This window comes from Ceratotherium simum, chromosome 7, assembly GCF_057802395.1.
Source record: "Ceratotherium simum simum isolate JZ-2026a chromosome 7, ASM5780239v1, whole genome shotgun sequence".
NCBI classification, from domain to species: Eukaryota; Metazoa; Chordata; class Mammalia; order Perissodactyla; family Rhinocerotidae; genus Ceratotherium; species Ceratotherium simum.
Genome location: NC_141906.1, coordinates 5,397,941 through 5,418,028, shown reverse-complemented (window position 1 = coordinate 5,418,028; position 20,088 = coordinate 5,397,941). Strand labels below are relative to the sequence as shown.

General features: G+C 40.1%; 1 protein-coding gene across 1 annotated transcript in view; it reads right to left on the bottom strand.

Moving 5' to 3' along the window:
* Positions 1 to 6,878: 6,878 nt before the first annotated feature.
* Positions 6,879 to 20,088, bottom strand: part of SLC5A12 (solute carrier family 5 member 12) — a 49,450-nt gene continuing 36,240 nt past the window's right edge. Inside the window, exons 11-15 of the mRNA XM_004418536.3 lie at positions 18,130 to 18,216; positions 15,559 to 15,725; positions 12,249 to 12,352; positions 8,910 to 9,037; positions 6,879 to 7,031 (exon numbers count right to left, since the gene is read on the bottom strand). Coding sequence (XP_004418593.2) covers positions 6,879 to 7,031; positions 8,910 to 9,037; positions 12,249 to 12,352; positions 15,559 to 15,725; positions 18,130 to 18,216 — 639 coding nt within the window. The remainder of the gene's footprint in view (positions 7,032 to 8,909; positions 9,038 to 12,248; positions 12,353 to 15,558; positions 15,726 to 18,129; positions 18,217 to 20,088) is intronic.

Genomic DNA, 20,088 nt, shown 5'->3' with positions numbered 1-20,088 from the left:
TTACTTCAATTGAACTTGCCATCTGGATTCATCTGAAAAACCATATCCATAACCACCTGTGATGGTTTTCTTTCTAGAGAACACATGTATTATAGCCACTGTGTCCCAGCCACATCCACATTAAGGCATCTTTTTCAGGAAAGAAATATGAAAGCAGAACGTTTGGTAGAGAAGAGGCTCATTTGGGACCAGATCCAATTTCTTGTACAATCAAAGCCTATTTTCAGGGAGAAGCTTATACATCCAACCTTACTGCTCTTTGACAGTGCCAGTGGTGCCACAGCACAGTTCCCCCTAGAGAAAGCCCCCTGTTCTGTCGACAGCTGGCCCACAGTGGGAGTCTTGAGTACACTAGTCAGCTGTGTGGATGCCGCTGTGCATCTTTCCCTAGGAAGGAAGGGGTGAGATTTTCAGGCATATACCTATATTGACTTCCTCAGAAGATTTATTTCTATCTCAGTTCTCACTCTCTCTGTGGGAAAAAGCAGTGTCTGCTCTCTGTTTTTCAGAAAGAAAAAAATTCTTAAATTATTAATTGAAAAACAAAACTTAATGAGATCCACTTAGGTATTCCTCACAGAAATAATAGTCATGTGAATGGCTAGCCTCATGTGGTAGTCAAGCTGCCTCAAAACTTTCATAATTATTTTGTCAATGTCCATGCCACTCAATGCTGCCAGGTGAACACTTAGGCCAAATTTAATATCTTTTCTAACAAGTAGTATGAACGGAATTTTCCCACTGATTTTTACCCAGTATATTTTTCTGGTGATTTTCTCTAAGTGAGAAGAGGGGCGTTGGATGGCCAGGAAAATCTGATGGCAAAGATAATAGTGGAAGCAATGTTTTGGGGATGGTGGAAGGGACATAGGGACTTTCCTACCGAAGCAAAAATGTCTATTTTGCAAAATCCTATTTCAGTATCTGCTGTGCACACACCTTGCCTTCTTTCTAACTGCAATTTAGTTCATCTTTTAACATTCAGAAGTAGTGAAGGTATTTTTTCTTGCTTTTCCTTAACTATTTTAAGATTTACAAAGCTAAATCTACTAAGCTTAGATTTCAGTGACAACTCTAGCCAAAGAATAAACATATCAGTTTTCAATGTTGAAGATGAAAATGCACTTAAAAATATATGCAATTGTATCTTCCTCCGACGTGGGCTGTTGGCTTCTATATTGTATTTTTCGAGTAGGAAAGAGCTACTAGAGTTCCATAATTAAAGAGGGAATTTGGGGAAAGCCAGAAAAGACCCAGCGGATTTCTCCAAGCATTGTAGTTCTCAATAGGAGAAATTATGTTGCAACCATATATTTAGCCAGATGATTATAAATATTGATTTTTTTTCTTTCTATTCCCTAATTTTTGATTTGCAAATCATGAAAATATACATTATGTATTGTTAGTCATTAAACATTCCTTTTAAACTCTCTTAAGACATTTTAAAGCCAATTTAAAGAAGCTTTGCTCTGGTAATATATGTTGAATCAATTTTTAAGCTGTTGTCTTCAGGTCAGCGTTCTTGAAAATAGTAAACAATAAAGATACAGAAACCTTTATGCTGTAGATCCCAAATCAGTCAATAACATTGCCTGATTGCTCAGTTCTCTACAAATTCTGCCTGGCTTTCTTATACTGTTACAAATAAGCAATTTATGGATTGCTCATATATTTTCTTATATGGCAGTTACATTAGGGCGTTAAATCAATACACTACATGAAATTATTCGTAGCTTTTTAAATGTGTCAAAGCAGATTTTGTAATTGGAAACTGGATGTTCTGAACACCTATGTACACAATTGCTTTAACATTTTCAAAAAAACAGATGAATTGTTGTTTCTGGAAATTCCCGAGGACAAACAGTCAAGGTCTGTAAAAGATATCACCACTATATATTGCTTTTCTTGATTTATAGTAGCCTATCATATTAAGTCATGAATCCTCTAGATGGTTACTTCTGTGTGTACGTGTGTGTGCGTGTGTATGTGTGTGTGTGTGTATCCTAAGGCCTTGGGTAGCCCAAATATTACAGGCATTATCCAAAATACTGAAAAAGAAGTCATGTTATATAATATGTCAAGCCTTATTTTGACATATGTTTACTAGGTCACTTGGTAGACCTGCCTTAATCTATTCAGTTTATATAAAAGGTGTTAGGGTAGATAGCTATTTTGCATCCCACTCCTAACACTGTAGAGAATATTCGTATTGATCATTTCAAGTCACTTCAGTCTGAACTTACTTTTAAAAGAAATAATTAAAATAATTACATATCATAATTGTATATCTGTACTCTTTCTGTAGGCATTTTTCCTAGAATTAGCTAGTTGTATGAAGACAGCATTACATTTAGAAGTATTTCAGGGCTGTATGAAAAAGCTGCATAAAATTTTGGAAATACAAAAATATCATCTTAAATTTCCTATTGAGATACAGAAATATCATTATCAACTAATATTTTCCATCACAGGGTAGGATTATTTTTCTAATTTGTCATGAGAATCTAGTGAGAGAGCCACTGATATCCTGACACCCCAAGTAAGGGCCATGTTGTGATTAAGTAGCCAAATATTTATACGCTTAACTCTGTCTTCTGAAGATGGCTGGTATTTCAAACACCAAAAGTGCAATATTAGAAAAGTGGGCTTGTGGGTGTGTGTTATTCACATAGGTGTTTGTAAATATAGGTTGATTTGGTCAGGAGGTTGGAATGGAGAAGGACATAATAGCATTATCTCTTTCCAAGAATTGCAAATAAAAATAACCCATTAGGTGATTTACTATCAATTATGAGTACACTTGATTAATTTAAAATTTCATATCATTTTAATATATATCATCGATAATATCAATTAAATTTTAGTTGTTTGAAAATAGATTATACTTCAAGGTTATAATGCTCGATAAAAGAGGTAAACTCTGTTGTAAACCTCACTTCCTTGCAATATTGAGATTGCGCACATGAGATTTCTAAACACACGTGTGTATAGAGAGAGCTAAAGTTCTGTAATATTATAAAACAATTTATTTCTAAGAGAACAATTAATGGAAGACTCCGTTATTTTTTCTATTTCTCGATCTGATCTTTGTAATAATGTTTGATTAAGATTGTAATACCATAAAAATATTTCAATAATATTCTCTTTGGAATACTGTTTGCAGGCCCCCTGGTCTGTGGTTTATTTCTTTTTCGATTGCAGTGATATAACCCCATAAAATCACAAAATAATGAAATTTATATTCAAGAAATACTATTTGAATTAAGCAAAGGGAAAAGCCCTCCCCCTTCTGTTGTTTAGAGACTCGCGGTTGCTTTCAACTGTGCGAGTCACAAACTTGGGCTGAGATGCTGTTTACTTACCAAGGTTTACATTTACAAAAGTAATATTTAACAAATCATAGATATGAATATTGCCTTTTCAGTAATAGACTTGTCTGTCTTTATAATAGTTTTTTTTTTTCCAAGAATTTAGGACCTTTTGAAAATTTAATCTGTGGAAAATCATATTTTATTTAAACTCAGCATTAAAAAGGCTACGGTTTGGAAATTTATGGCATGACTCTTAATTTATGCCTTATGTTTATTTTGTTATTTCTAATTCTCAAACTACTTCAGTATACATTTATTAAGCCAATTCTCTTGAAAATCCTAAAGAGAAATAGTGAAACAATTTAACTTAAAATGAATACTGTACTGGAGACTATATATATTCATATATTGCAGACTAACAAGTGTTGAACGTTCCACGAGGGCCAGTCACCATGCTAGCTTCCTTATGTGATTGACCTCTGTGAGTCCTCACAACAACCCTATTAAGTAAGGACAATTTTTACTCCTTTTAATTTGTGAATAAAGCTCAAGTTTAAAAAGCTTTGCCCAAGATTACCGAGATAATTTGTGTCAGAACTTACATCTGAACCTACGCTGACTCCAATTTCTCACCTCAGTCAATAAGCTGTACTTCCTGCTCTAAACGGTGACAAAGAGAATGTCAGTCATCAAAACGAATTCATTCAGAATGAGTGAAAGAGGCATCGAGGTCGTTCTGCTCCATTTTTACCAATATTTGTGATTGTGTTCAAAAGACAGAGACTGGCATCAAGGTTGGCACATTCAAGGCCATCCTAGGAACTCATCACTCATAGTCCCATTTGTTGAGAATATTTCTGCTCATTCTGTGGCAAAAACAGCCACAAGTTTAACCTGTTTCCATGGCTTGGATTGAACTTGTCCCTGGACAGAACTTACTGCACCAGCAGCCTTGACACACCTCTGAGCTGGCCTTCCTAGGGAGGAGTGAGGGTAGGAGAGATGTGCTATGACTAACTAGCCGGCTCTATAGACTCTGCACCTCACGGTTCCCTTCTGCTTCGCTATACAGCAAATGTGGTTTCTGTACGCTGTGGAGGGTGGTTCTCTTGTGGATTCCCATCTGCTCTCTACCCAAAGCCTTAGATTTTTCATGTTTGTTCAATTATGAAGAATGGGGAGATGGTGGAATCCCTATATTGATCTCTAAAATCTCTTGAAATGTGACCTCATAATGCCATAGGTTCCATTGCGTGCAAGGAGACAGAGCTATCTTTATAATAATGTAATAATAATAGTATCTTCCAGTTGCAAGTCATTTTATGCTTTGATAACACTTCAGGTAAGAGAATTAGAGACTAAAAAAGAAAAATGATCCTAAAAAACTTACTGGGAAAGTGCTGACCTACTGAAATATCTGTAGGATAATCTGTGAGTAAATTTGCGAGAGAATTTGTGAGTAAAATGAAAAACCCTATGGTACATTTGGTTTTCGTGCAATTCCCAGAGAAAGTTCAAAATCTTGAAATGTATTCCAAATCACAAATAAATAAATATATGCTATATATATTAAAATATATGTAATTATATATATATATATATATATATATATATATATATATATATGTTGTGGCTTCTATTAATCTAACTCTCTTTCTTAGGATTGTTGTTGTTCTTTTCCTTCCCTATCATGAGATATAAACTAAGCCAATTAGGTTTGGCCCAAATTTCAACATTCACCTAATATATTTTTTTAAGTTCTAATTCATAGGAATGTCCTAACTACTAAATCATTTGGAAAATAATTGCACATTTCAAATTGCAAATTCTTAGATCAACAGCTTCATTACCTTGCTGGACCTCAAAAATGTTTCTAGAAATTCTGTTCCTTCTCATTTTCAAATTTTTTCCAAACATACTTTTTTCTTCCCTTTTTACTTCTTTCTTCCTTTTTCCAAATGTGTTTTGTCTCATCCATCTTATAAACTATAGCCCAATTCTCTCTTTCTCTTCCTCTATTCTCATCTCCTATTTGAGAGTGGATGGAGAGAAGGCATGCATTGAGCTGTGGCTTATAAACTCCATATTTTTTGCAATTCCTCTTTTGGTTTTTCTCCTCTTTCTATCTTCTCTCCCTAATAAGAAGTACTGATTACATAATTTTTTCCTTATCTCATGTTTCTTTTAAGGTTTTCTCCTCCTTGGTAACATTTAAACAACACAGAATTGGGACTCCTTATACCTGCCTATTTGGACCATTTCTTCTTTCTTTGCTGATATACTGTTTCTAGGCCTCTTGATCTTAGCTGGCCACCAAAAGAAATATCTGACCTGCCCGAATATACCAACACCCAGACATTGGTCTGTTCCCTACCATCTTTCCTCTGATCTAGCCCGTGTGACACTGGTTCTTTCTCACCTTGTAAGGATTTCATTTCTTTGCTTCTTCCAGAAAGCTTTCACTGGCTTCTGCATCGGTTAACTCACTTTTGGTTTGTAGTCTCGCCTTACTCCAGAACTTTAAAAATTATTTTCTAGAGTTCAACTATTAAGATTTTTACTTCTGTCACCTCAGCCTGATGGAATACATTGAGCTTGCCGGTATGAGCTGAATAAGCAGAGGATAAATCCTGTGGACACAGTATTTTGCACCAAAGGAGACCCTATGGCTAGTGAAATCTCCTGTGGGCTGGTAAGCTATTTGCAAGGTTCTTTTACACAATGCTATCCTAACAGTCTCCTATAGGACATGCCTTCCTTCTTTACTCAGCCCTGAAGAAAGACTCCAGACTTCTTATTGAACACAGGGCCAATTTTTCGTTGTAAGGTGAGACAAAGGAAGAAGAAATACCACACTGAGAGCACAGAGGGAGCAGACTATCTAGTTGTAATTGCTCCGACTAACCGAGACACATCAGTCTCTCCTCTTGTGCTGAGCAAAATTCTTTTCAAGCTTGGTCAGGACAGCTGTAGTAGCAGGGATGACTGGAAGAGAACTTACAGGTGTGTATGTGGCAGTGGTGGGGGGGATGTTAATAACAGTTAAGTATTCCAGCTGCAGCTGAGGATGGGGGACATGAAATGTGTCTACGTATGTGTGAGGTGTGGGGGATGGGTGGACGTCATTCCTTTATCAGCAGTGACAAAGAAGCATTTAATACACATATCCCCTTCCACATTCTGCCTGTAACCTCCAAGATATTTGATGGTTAAAAAACTACCAAAAAGAAACAAACTCTGAAGTTTAATATGACATAAAACAAAGAGACTGATTCCTTGTGCTGTGATGAAATCCAGTCTTTATTCAAGAAGGAAGTCACCAGGGCACCTAAGCCTTCGCTGTTTTTTCTCACCTGAAAGATGTGATCTTCCAAAGAATATCCTGGAGAACAGTCACTTTATTTGTGGTTATAAATACATATAAATAGACATTAGACATCTGTGTCTTCTAGCAGTGGCAACTACACAAGTCTACTAACCAAAAGGCAAGAAGCATGTGGACTGTGCGTATCTGTGTGTGTGTGTGTGCGTGTGTGTGCTTGTGTGTGCTTGTGTGCATGTGCTGCCTTAGAAATGGGTAACTTTCTCTATCGCCATATTGGTGTAGCTTTTGTCCTTGGGATCATAGCCTGGAAGTTGGACCAGGCTTTCTTGCTTAAATCCATTCTGTAAGACCGATCCGTCCCCTTGTTTCCAGGTACTGCCATTCTCAAGGTTTTCCTGAGAAAAATGGAAAGACACTTATTAGTGAGATAGTCTTGATGCATTCCAAATCAAACTGAGGGAATCTTGCTTAGGCCTCCCCCTCAAAAAACAATGATATATGAAATGAAAGCACAAATAGCTCTGACCCAAGGTACTTCCTAATTGATAACTTTGATGCCTTAATCCATGTAGCTATTATTTCTAATGATAATAAAGACAGAAAGAACAATTTAGTGAGCATTTACAATATATCTTGTGTTGTGTGAAGAAATGTCTCTCTCTCTCGTTTAGTACAGCAATCCTGTGAGGTAGTAGGGTTACTTCCTGAGAAGATGTAAACCTGTGTCTCAGATGGTGGTGGCCCCTTCCTTCCTGTGAACAGCAAGGCCTCTTGATTGTAACAGGAGTGCCTGTACACAGACTCCTTGGAGGCTGCTCTGTGTTATTCTTTGGCAAAGGAGCCCAATAGTGACATACTAAGTGTTCCCTCCCACTCTCAACTCAGCCTTGAAGACAGACGCTGCCTGCATCAACAGGTTTTATCATTTCTTCCAGGAAATTCTTGCACAGGAAGATAAGTCTGAAAACCAGTAAATAACGTGATTCTTTCCTTCTAGAACTTTTTCAAAATCCATTTATCCAAACAATACGCTGATCAACCAGCCGCCTTCCCAGCAAAATAGATTGCCTTCCTATTCTGAGCCCATCAAGATGGTGCTCTCCTTATGGCAATAGCGATTAAACTCAGCATTACTTCATACACACGTTACTATGGCATTTACGAGGGAGATAAACAATGGACAGCTTAGGTGATGTGACATGGGTGAAGAGCCCTCTCCTAGAGTACTCAAGAGTGAAATGTCTGCAACTGAGCGAAGGACAATAAGCCCTAACTAAAAAAGAAAAAAAGATTCTTACACTCCTGACCTTAATCAGGCTGAGAGGAGAGACACTGCTAAGACCAGCTGCAAACCTAATGGAAACACCGCTTCTCCTGATGTCCTGCAGCTGTCAAAGCCAGAATAACTGAGTGATCCAGATAGCTTTGTTTTCATTCCCACTTCCATTAGGCCTCTCTCAGAGTCCTTCAGTGGGAACCCAAACCTTACAAAATTCGTGTCCATCTTCCCTCTTGTTGTGGGTGGCATTCCCTGGCTCCTCTGGAGTGCCCCCTCCCCAACACATGCTGCATCAAGTCGGTAGGTCCACTTTGGTCTGACCACAGGCTGTTCCTGGAGGTCTCTGGCTGATGAGACCTTCTAGTACTTGGACAGCGTCTCCAGCCCCACCTGGCCCACACATAGTCCTCAGGGGGGTAAGGAGAGCTGGGGCTTATGTGCACCCGCTGCTTCTCTACCTAAGAAATTGCCCCAATAAATCTGACTTTCTGTTTACACCCCATGGAGTTAGAGATGTTTGTGTCCAGGTCACTCTGCATGGTCTCCCCCAGTTCTCAGATAAAGGCTAAAGTTCAGAGAGGTTTATAGATTACCCAAGGAATGTAAGACATGGACCTTGGATAGAACCCAAGGCTGCCTGACTCTACCCACACACTTGTCACCTTATTCTAGACTGGGCTCCTATTTCATTCCTTATCTAGTATTGATTTTTATATATTTCCTAAAATTCACACTCACAGGGCCTAAAAGGAGCTTTGGAAATTGATCACTTGCAATACCAGCCATTCAGCACAAAGGCACATTTACCTGTCAACATAGTTACCTGCTTCAAAGCTCATTAGCTGAGGTAATGAAGTTGACACCCAGATTCTTTCAGGTTCTCCCACTCGCTGCCTTCCCTCCTCACACCCACCCTTGTGGACAGTTTAAATGAGCAAGAAGGAAATCCCTTTGGGCCAGTGCATATTTTTCAGGAGCTCAAATATTGGCTCACCTGCTCTGTCCCACTGTCATGCTGAACTCCACACCAGCACAGCATTTTGTATTTCTTAGACCAAAAGCAAAATAAATTGCAAACTGGTCTAATTAGCAGTGGCTGAACATCCTGGCCGCTTTGGTGACCTATTAACAAAAGGACAGGTGGATTAGGTGGTCGTGTGCTGCCGAGACTTCCCTTAAGGATTTAAGCACTGTCAGCTGGAGAAGTAGGTAACTTCTGCGTATAAGGGTGAAAACAGGACTGACTGGTTAATAGACAGAAATGGATAACTGCTCAAGGGGCGGGGGAGTTAGTGTCTAAACATCCACAAACAGTCAGGTCAGGCAAGCTCACAGCTAGAGAGTTAAACAGATAGAAAAAACATTTATTTTTAAATATTTATTATGGAAAACTCTACTAGTACCCATTGTAGGCCAACAAGAGGGGATAGCAAGAATTACATAATTTTTCTTTTAGGAAAGCTCTCAGTTTTCAATAAAATCAGATATATTAAAAGTCATCAGAGTCAATATTTGAAAACTTAGGAGGATTATTTGTACAGTTTCTTCTTCCTTCCACTCCAGCATGCTGAACAAGCATCCCTCACGTTCCCTGCAGCTCCCCCAGACCCTCCAGACACCTCCTTCCCTCTCGCTAAAACATCCCTGCTCAACGTCCATCCCTTCAAATCCTGCTGGGGAACAAGAGTCTCAGGCCAGCAAAGCCTAAGGTATTATTTACTGTCTACCCCTTAACACAGAAAGTTTGCTGGCCTCTGTGTTACATCTTTGATCATGTCAGAGAAATTGTCTGGATTGCATCTTAAATTGTCAGGAATCATGTACCTATATGGATAGTAAATATTTTAGGCTTTGCTGGCCAAAGGGTATTTGTTGCAATGAGTCAACTCTATCTTTGTAGAGTGAAATCAGCCAAGGACAATAGTAAATGAATGGACATGACTGTGTTTCTTTAAAACTTTATTTTTTTCCCTCCCCAAAGCCCCAGTACATAGTTGTATATTCTAGTTGTAGGTCCTTCTAGTTCTTCTATGTGAGCCACTCCCACAGCATGGCAGCTGACAGACGAGAGGTGTGGTTCCGCACCCGGAAACCGGGCCCAGGCCACTGAAGTGGAGCATGCTGAACTTTAACCACTAGACCATCGGGGCTGGCTCTTAAAACTTTATAAAAACAAGTAGTGGGCCAGATTTGGCCTTAGTTTTCTGACCCTGACCTAAGAGGTAAACTCAATGAATTGATAACTAACTAACTATATCTGAGACCTGCAGCCCTATGATAGATGAGGAAAAAATTTGCAAGATTCAGATGAGTACAAACTGCTGCACGCTGAACAGCAGGATGGCATAAATCTATGCACAGTGTCCTCATAGTGCAGTGTTCTGGCCACTGGACAGACTAACAAGGGCATTCGTTCTTGATTTAGGAAGTGGTATTTTCATTTCACATGATGAAAGGGATGAAGGAAAATAACTTTTAGCTGCCCAGTAGAATTTTACCAGTAATAATGAAGACTTTAATGTGTGTCTTGGGCCAAATCACCTTTTAGTAGCGGATGCAGAGAATGATTAATAATATGAACTGTCTGAAGGTGCAAATCAACATAGACATAAGTACATTTGTCAACATGCATGAGTAACATGAATAGCATATCTTTGAACTGCTAAATTATCCAGAATAAGCAGAATTGAAATTAACACCTATTAAGACCGAGCAAGACAAATAGCAAGACCAAGATAAAATATGACACAAAATGAGCAGACCCACAAAAGGCCTCTGGTCTTCCCTACTGACCCTGTCCTACAAACATTTAGACATTTTAAGATATTTTTTAAAGTGACCAGACCAGAAGTTACCAAATTAGCACTAGGGCCTCATTTGGAAGATAGGTACCACGAGGCAAGAACATCTAGTGGCGAGGATCAGTACTTTTTCCAAAGATTTGGCGGAGTGGCACAATTAGACTCTGAAAAAGTGCTCTCTATTGGTCTTAAGGATATTTCAGTATGACTTTTTGTACATTTGTAGAAAAAGAAAACATAGGGATTAATACCAGGACAGTTGTTCATGCTCAAGATGGCAAAGAATTTTCAATTTAAATGTAAACAACACAAGAACATGTCAATTTTGACATGCATCTGGAAAATATCTAGACTGGCAAGCCATAGGATTTAGTAATTTCTAAATCGCTAAACTTTAGGATTTCCTACTTTGAAACCAGGCAGCTAAAACATTGGCTGTCTTCTAAAGGTTACTGACCACTTGACTGATAAGCCTAGGTGTATCCCCCCAGCATCAAGGAAGCCTCCACAGTTGTTGGAGCAAAATCTAAACTGAGGCAAAATCTAAACACAATAAACAACCTTTTATCTGAGTCCATTTATATAAAGAAAAACATTTGGGACGTTGTTGCTACATGAACAGCTGGGGTTACAAAATTTATGTTCTATTCCTTTTCGTACTCAAGATTGGCTTAAATTTACGTGACTAGCTGGTGATATCATGCCCAGAGTAACAGGGCATTGGAGCTTGCACATAGCATTTCCAGTCACCAGAAACGTTGCCATTCAGATTGTATGTTGAGTAGAAATCTTGACTTCCCACTGTGTATGGGGCCTATGGGTATGTAATGGTAGTGGAAAAGTGGAATATCTGAATAATTTATTCAGCTCAAATACATACTCCATGGAGGCAGAGTAGCAAGATTACAGTGGGCCTATTCCACCCCATCCTCCCCACCAATCCCTCATGGGCTTTGGCATAAAAACAACATTGAACCAACAGAAGGACTATGGCTCAAAGTACAGATAGTAAACAGTGGTACCAAAAATGGCTAACAGTGAAGCTGCTCGCTGTAGAGAGCTCCATGACCCTAGAGGAGTGGCCTCCAAAGGACAACATACGCAAAAGGAACAGAAAGACTCTCCTCGGCTTATCCAGTAGGTTAGTAAAGGCTAGCCCCTGAGACAGTAAGGTGGTTATGGGAAAAACTCCAGTCTCTTACTGAGATGAAGGGAAAACAAACCACTCTTGATATTTAACCTTCCTTACTGATTGTTATATCACAAAAGATTTTTCATACTCAGGCCTCTGGGGACCATGTGTCAAAATATCCTTTTTTCATAAAATATGGGTGATATTTAAAAACATGTTATATATGTTATTTATCATACATATAATAATCAGGGGGATGCTTTTCATGTCAGTTTGGAGAGAGTAGATATATCTCTCTGGGAAGAAGCGCTTTTGTGGTAGACGGCCCCCTAGTCCACCAATGCATGAGACTAGCCCATGTCTTCCTTGGCCCCCAAAGAGAGGAATCCGTGTGACCAACCTGTTAGGAAGCTGATGATAATTCCAGCAGCAACGCAACCCAGGCAGCCCACTGCACTGTAGTAGAGATAGGAGAGCGAATACCAGGTGTCAGCGATGGCAGGTCTGTGGAGGACGACAGCACATGTCACCAGTTCTGTGAGTTCAAAGTTGTGATCCACAGTGACTTAGAAGACTGCTGAGGGTTCCTTTTAGGGCCTAGCATCTCTCAAAACCCCAAAGATTAACTTTTTGCCATTTTATTATTTTTTAAAGAATCAACTGTAGACTAGTGGTGATTTGCAGTCCACTCAGTCAGTTCATCACTGAAATACAAATATTGCTACTGAATTACAATTGCGATGAGGACCGTGTCTTCCATTTCTTTTGTGTTGTTTATTCTTCAGACATTTATTAAGCCCAGATTTGGGGCCAGAAATTGTGACGGACACTGGAGATTAAAAGATGAGTAAGCCACAAAGTAGATGTGGAGCCAACAATCATAAAATGGAATGGTCATGCTTTGGTGGGACAGGAGCAAAGGATTCTGGGAGTATTCAGAAAGAGTACCAAACCCAGGCAGATGTGGGAGATGGTACCTCAGCTCATTCTTGAAGAACGGTTAGTAGTTAATCAAGCAAAGAATGTAGTCAGGACCAGGATTTAGCATCCTAAAAAGGAGGATAGAATAAAAACAGGCAGGGAGGAAGACACAATATGGTGGGCCTGAGAACTATAAATAGGCTGATATTGCTCGTCCATAAAATTTTTGGAAAAGAATGACTCTAAACTACTGAAAACTCAGAGGCAAATGGAAGCAAGATAGTGGAGTGCTCATACACTATATAGAAAGGACCACCTCCTGAGGACCACAGTTCTATGCTGTGTTCTACCTACTTCATCGCCCAGTGCAGCCCACTGTAGGTTCTCACCTGCTATGCAGAGTTAAGGAGCTAACTGGCTAAGAGAGTGCCCTGATTGTCTCTTTAAGAAAAGGGGGCGGAGATAACTCTTCAATTTCTGGGCAGCTTCAAATGTGTTTGAATCTGGAGTGATGCAGATGGAGTTTAGATGCAGATCTCCCATGGGAGCAGTTAGAGTTTATCTCCTTTCTTAGTGATGTTTTTGTTGCAGCATCCCCAATGTCTTATAAAGCCACTGCGAATACTTAGCAAACGAGACCCAGAGGCAGTTTGCTTAATTTTACATCTTAGGGAAAACTGCCCATTTACAATAGGCAGGTGACGAAAAACATGACGCAGATGATTACATTCTCTCAGGGCCAGCAACCTCATATCCATGTGAGTGCTTTTGTTGTATTTTTTGAATAGATACCCTGGGAAGAGGACTTACCTGCCATTATATAATACCACGTGAGAATACAAATGAAACTGTGCTAGAGATTCCCTTTTCTAAGCTAACTGTACCTGCTACACTCAAGGACCTCTGCCCTGGGCTCAGAGTCATTATTTCAGGGCTGTGTGACATCCTGGTAATGAGAGGTCCTTTCTGCTTGCAAAGATGGGCTGTGAGCTGGGGGTAAATAAGAGTCCTGCTTTCTGGGGAGGAAAAAGGCAGTGGAAGAAACTCGAATGTATTGACTGTTTCCTCATGCATTTTCCCTCATGTAATGAATGAAACACGTTACATGACCTCAAGGAGTTTATTGTCTAGTGCAAGAGTGGGACAAAAATGGAGATGAGCAGAGAAAAGTAAAGAACAACATAGTACAAAGGGGGTGAAGACAATGTCTAGGCTGCCTTGCGAGACAGTGGCGTCTCATCTTGTGGTCATTTGAAGCATGGGCTTCAAGATGCGAGTGTTGTAGAAATGTTTTAAGAATGGAAAAATAATTTGTTTGGATAACTCATTAATGTCTTTTCAAACCTTGAGAATCTTTGAAATCTGAGTCAAAATACATTTTATGGAGGAATGGGGCGCCCTAATCTAGCTCTTGAGTAAGCAGATGATATTGGGAGAGTATTAAGAGATTAAAGTGCATTCCTTAAAGGGAATACATTCATGTGCCACATGATGACATTTTGGTCAACAACAGACGGCATATATGACAGTGGTCCCATAACATTAGTACCACATAGCCCAGGTGTGTAGTAGGCTGTGCCTTCTAGGTTTGTGTAAGTGCACTCTATGATGTTCACACAATGATGAAATCACCCAACAAGGCATCTCTCAGAACATATCCCCGTCATTAAGCAACCCACGAGTTCAGAAAGGTGCTTCAGGAAAGTGAGTCTAGTGGCAGCTTGAATAGGCTGGATTAGAAGGGAAGAAAAGAGAGAAATGAGGGAAACCAATAGTACAAACAGGATAGTCTCACTGTGCCAGAGTTTGTAATGATGAGAGCAGCCTCAAGCGTGATAAGGTCAATGGAGAGGAGACAATGTGCCAGGTCTAGAGAGATCTTCATAAATTCAATTTGCCAAATTACCTGGTAATTTTTAGAAGATAGAAGACCCAGAAGAAATGGGCTAAGCACATGAAAGTTTTGATGAGAATCAGAAAAGCACTGCCCAAAACTGACATACTTTTCCACAGAGCCTGCATTTCTCAGATTTGTCCCTACACACAATTAGAATGTGAGAATGTACATTTATTAGTCAGGTACAGAGCTACTGGCTGTGTACGTCCCATCTCACCCGGTAAAGTAAATCCATTACCTTCATTTTTCAGTCACGGACTCTGAGACTTCAAGTGACGAGTTAGTAACTGGTGCAAAGACATGGCGTGGATAAACAGGGAAATCCAAATCCAAGCCCAGGCTTCTGATTTCAAAGGCCTTGGTCTTTTCCCTACACCACATCATCTCCTGTATTTTGGAATCTTAAACTACTTAGCCCAGCCAGACATAGAAAAGAAAGCCCCTCGTTGAACCCTTTGGGTTTGATTTGTTTGTTTTGATTTGGGTGCTGTAAGTTCACAGCACGCTTCTAACTCAATATGTCCACGGTCATTCTCCTCATTTCATTGCTCACAAACTTGTTCTACTCAGACGTTTTATTCCTCTCTTTATTGTGAGGACACTGCTCCTCACGCCCACTCACCTATCTTCAGACCCTCCACTATTTCTCCTGTTTCGTGCTCCTACCTCCAGTTACCCCTCTGCCACGGTCCCTCCTGTACCCCGGAATGCGGGAGAATGGACGTCAGCAGGAAGCGGGAGCCCTGTGGGCACTCTGCCACGCTGGGTGCTGCCCAGGGCGGTTCTCATAGGCAAGCAAGATCTGTCTCATCAGATTATCACTGAAGATGCACTTCCTCTAGCCTGGCTCCCCTCTCTCTGGGCCTTAAGGCCGTCGCTAAGGTCAGCATACCTGCTGGTTAGCACTGTGGACGCTGGTTCCGTCTCATTTGATAGGACACACTGCTCTGTTGATAAAGGCAAAGGCCATGTCTTGGAGGCTGGTGCAGGGTAGATGAAGCCCCCAATGCCCACCCAAAATGACAGGGTGATTCCAGACAGAAGGCCTCCTAGTGCACCCTTGACGAGGAAAAAGGAAAATTAATTAGAGATCTGACAAAGCCATTGAAAGAATAATGAGATGAGGAGTCCTGTGTCTCAGAGACTCTGGCTTTCCACCCCAAATCCCGGCCACACTAGAAACAGCCCACTCAGCCCGCCTCCGTCCCACTCCCACAGTGCAGCTTTACTTAGGACTAACTTGTTCCTTAAGTGAAGACACTGGAGAATTTTATAGTGGTCATTATATTTAGATTTCTAGTGGAAAAATTTTTTTTCCCTCCTTTTGGCTTTTTCCTCTTATCACTTAAAAATCTGTTGAAACCTCAGTTCCCTTTAGAAGAGTTTCAGAAGTTCAGGAGAACCTCAGATAGTGGAGACAACGTGCTCATTTTTCATCAACAGCCATTATAAGCTATTATACGGAAATGTTTACTCTTCTGACTCCCAAGTTTGGAGCTTTTTGTTTGAGTCTAAATACTATCAATTGTATTTACTAGTCCTGTCATTTAAGAGTTATATTTCTTGTAAACAGTGAAGAGTCAATGAGTCATTTATCCTGTAAAGGAGACAGAGCAGCCTGGCAGAGACCAGGACCACTGGAAAATGAAGTCTGCACGCTCCTCGTCTCTGCCAGACACCTGAGCTTTCCCTGTGAGAAAAACAGCTTGTTGGTTTCTCTATTTATTCAGGAAAAAACTCCTGACTGACTAACCTGCACCAGCATGTTATGTTCATTATCGTTTGGGGAAACTAAAGCTGTGTATATGATTTGAATGCTTCTGCTTTGGTCTAGACCAGGGGTCCACGCACTTCCATTATAAACAGCCTGCTCATAAATGTTCTTAGCTTTTCTGAGCCATACAGTCTCTGTCACCATTACTCAAGTCTGCCACTGTAGCACAAAAACAGCCATAGACAATACGCAAACAAAGGAGCGGGCCTGTGTTCCAGTAAAACTTTATGGGCACAGAAATGTGAATTTCATATAATATTCATGTGTCATGTAGTATTATTCTTGTGATTTTTTTTCCAACGATTTAAAAATGTCAAAACTGTTTTTAGCTTGCAGGCCATACCAAAAACAGGAAGCTGGCTAGATTTGGTTTGAAGGGTGTAGTTTGCTGACTCCTGGCCACCCCCCAGTAAAGGGAGAATGGGTTTCAACAGGAGGTTCAGCCCTCGCTGATGTATAGCAGCTACCTGGAGGGCCATGCTGACAAGGATTCTGAGGTTGCAGCCACATTCTGCAGAACGAGAGCCATGATTGATTGTAGGATCAGCCATGACCAATGACAAGGGGAGAGGTGACCTAAATTTGTAATACTTACTTTCCTCTGTCTAGAACAAGGTGGTTTTCATGACTAAATAGAAGGACCATAATCCAGTAACATGGATAACAAAGTAATGTTTAGAATGCACTACGATGCTGTGTAGCTAGTTGTTAGTATTTTGTGGCTATGATGTTACCTTCCCTCATATTACTTCCCCAAGGACGTAAGTATCCTTCTCAACCTCAATATCAGAAAAGTTCATTAAAACAGTGTCTCCTAGTAGGGCTGCGGGGGAAGCTCTGCACATTCCCAAATGCTCCCTGCCTGTCTACTTTCTTCCCCTAGCCGCACACGGCTGATCTAGGATAGAGGCCAATAAGGGTCGGGGAGCCACAGAGACAGACTAAGCAGGTGTACCGTGTGACTGCCTACAGCATATGAAAAAATACCCACAGAGTCAGGTTTTCTGGAGTCTAAAGATTTTCTAAAAATATATGCATGTAAGTGTATGGATGGCAATAAGCAAAAAATTGGCAATTTTGCTAGATTGAGAAAATTTTGATAGTTTAAATATTTTAGAAATTATTATATTAGTTTTCCAAATAAATGTTCATTTTGGTTTATACTTACTACACAGTCATTCAACCAACATTTCCTTAAAGATATGTGATTAGCTTGTCAGCCAGCAAAACCAAGAAGATCCAGATGTCAGAATATACCAGGCTTGTTTCTTCTCCCCTTCTTAAATTAGTTAATTAAATTAATTAAGCTGGTTATAATTTTTGGTAACTAAACATAGGAAAAAAATGAAATTTACAATTTTTTAAAGTTTTCAAAATTGTTTTAACTAAACTATTTCTGAATTCAATATCTATTGTGGGCCCTTAATTTGGAGAAGACTGTTTAAACCCTAAAGAATCAGCTTTGATGCCATGACATACAGTGTTTCACAACCACCTCTTACTTTCTTTGCTTTCTGCTTCGAAAAAGGCTTCACTGAAGTTAGAGATAGAAGGGTTCATGTTCTGTTGTGGAAAGAAGCTACCATTTTTTTCCTGGCAAAGACAAACAGCCTTTCCGAGGAGGAGTGAGAGAAGATGGCTGGGGCCCAGTCTTAGCTGGGAGTCGTGAGAGGAGTGTGAGATTCTTACCTTCCAGTTCACAAAAGGGAACAGGATTCCCAGAGAGAACAGGCCCAGCATGGGTCCCCCACACATGCCGTGGATGCTGAGGGCAGCCTGCGGAGCAGAGCAGATCCGATGAACAACGCCTCCACTCCCCTGAACCCCTGGCCCACCTGGGACCACCTCTCTCTTGGGCCTGAGAGAAAAGTCAGTCCTAGTCCTAACTGTGTCACTCATTATACACCTTCTGGAAATCATTCTCCCTTCTGGGCTCAATTATAAGCATTTTGTAAAATAACAAAAATACCTGTACATAGAAATATACATTTGTGTGTATGCATGTGTGTGTGTGTGTGTATCTACCCCACTCCTATCATCCCTCCCGGAACATCTCAAGGACGCTGAAGCGCCATGTTGGGACGTGGCAGGGAGGCCGTTGGACACTCCATATCCCATTTTCATGGCTCTCTCTCCTCTGGAAATTGAGGGACTTTGACAAATTCATTTCCATATCGCTCAGCCTCTAAGTTATTGAGCCCAGGGAGTTGGCAAGGAGCTTTCATTAAACTAATATCCTGTCAACCTATAGCCTTGTGCCATGGCCTTCCAAGAGCCTTGAACCTACACATGCACTGACACGCATGCAAGTGAGCACGTGAACCTGTGCATGCACACACACACACACATGAAGCTACTCTGCAGTGCAGCCGTATCTAGTGCTATCAATGCACCTGTAGGGCTCTTCCATCAAAGGGTTTAAATTATTCTAGATCTGACAGATATTTTAGATTTACATATCTCATGTCTGTTAGGCACCACCTACGTGCCAGGTAGTCAAGATGAACTTCCCAGGCACTCTAATAGATGACCTCATTTAATCCTCACAATTATCCTGTTCAGTAGGTATCACTAACTGGATTTTATAGATAAGAAAATTGGACCGACAAAAAACATATTAAAGGCATAATTCCATTTAGAAAGTGGCAGAGGTGAGATTTAAGAGATTTTAGCTAGGTTTGTTTGGCTCTAAAACCCAAATTTATCTCTTGAAGGCCATCTTAAAAAAAAGGAGTCAAAAGCACAGACCCATCATAGTGGCCTACTTTTTTTGTTTAAGGGAAAAATGTTCTTGAAAGAGTCCATCATTAATAGTCATGATATTTGGATTCTGATTTTGGCCTTGCCAACATAACTATGATTTGGAGAACTTTCTGTTATTAATTCAGATTCATTCTACTTCAGAGTCTTCTTTCTCTGTAAGTAAAAAATTGAGAAATAGGACCAAGGGACCTTCAAGTCCTCTCTAGCTGTAATGTAAGTTCTTTTGTCCAGAAAGATGAGCTGCAATGTGTTGTTATGATTGTTTTTCCCAGGGTAATTTTTAGAGAGGTCATTGCCACAAATAGACCTTTGACAAAACAGTGGCAGATAAGATTAAAGTTGATACTTTTCCCCAATGTCTGTACTTAATTTAATATTCTTGACATTCCCTCTGCTGATCGATAGTATGAATTCATAGTTGCTGTGGTTGCTGAATTTGGAAGCTAATTTACTAGCTATTATATGGGAGGGTCAATAAGTTAGGAAAGGTGTTTCTCTTTCCCTGTGGGGGGAAAAAATGTACAATTTCTTGCAAGGTCATTGGCTAATATGTCTCTGAAAAAAGGGTCTTCTTATGATACAAAGAAAGAAAAATCCAAGAGTTTCTGGATTTAAAAAATATATATTTCTGTAGTGTACAAAACTAATCTTAATTTTTATCTTTCTTTTTGTTGTCATTAAGCATGCCTAATTGGAAGAAGACTTAAAGCTCATCTAGCAGCCTTCCCTTGGATGGCCAAATCTCATCTAAGCCACTCCTGCGAGGAGAGGGCCATGGCCGAGAACACGGGTTCTGGGGTGGGAGGTACCTGGCTGTGCCTTAGCTTTCTCACATGTCAAGTGAGGGTCACAATACCTGCTTCCTGGGGTTTTTGTGAGTATTCA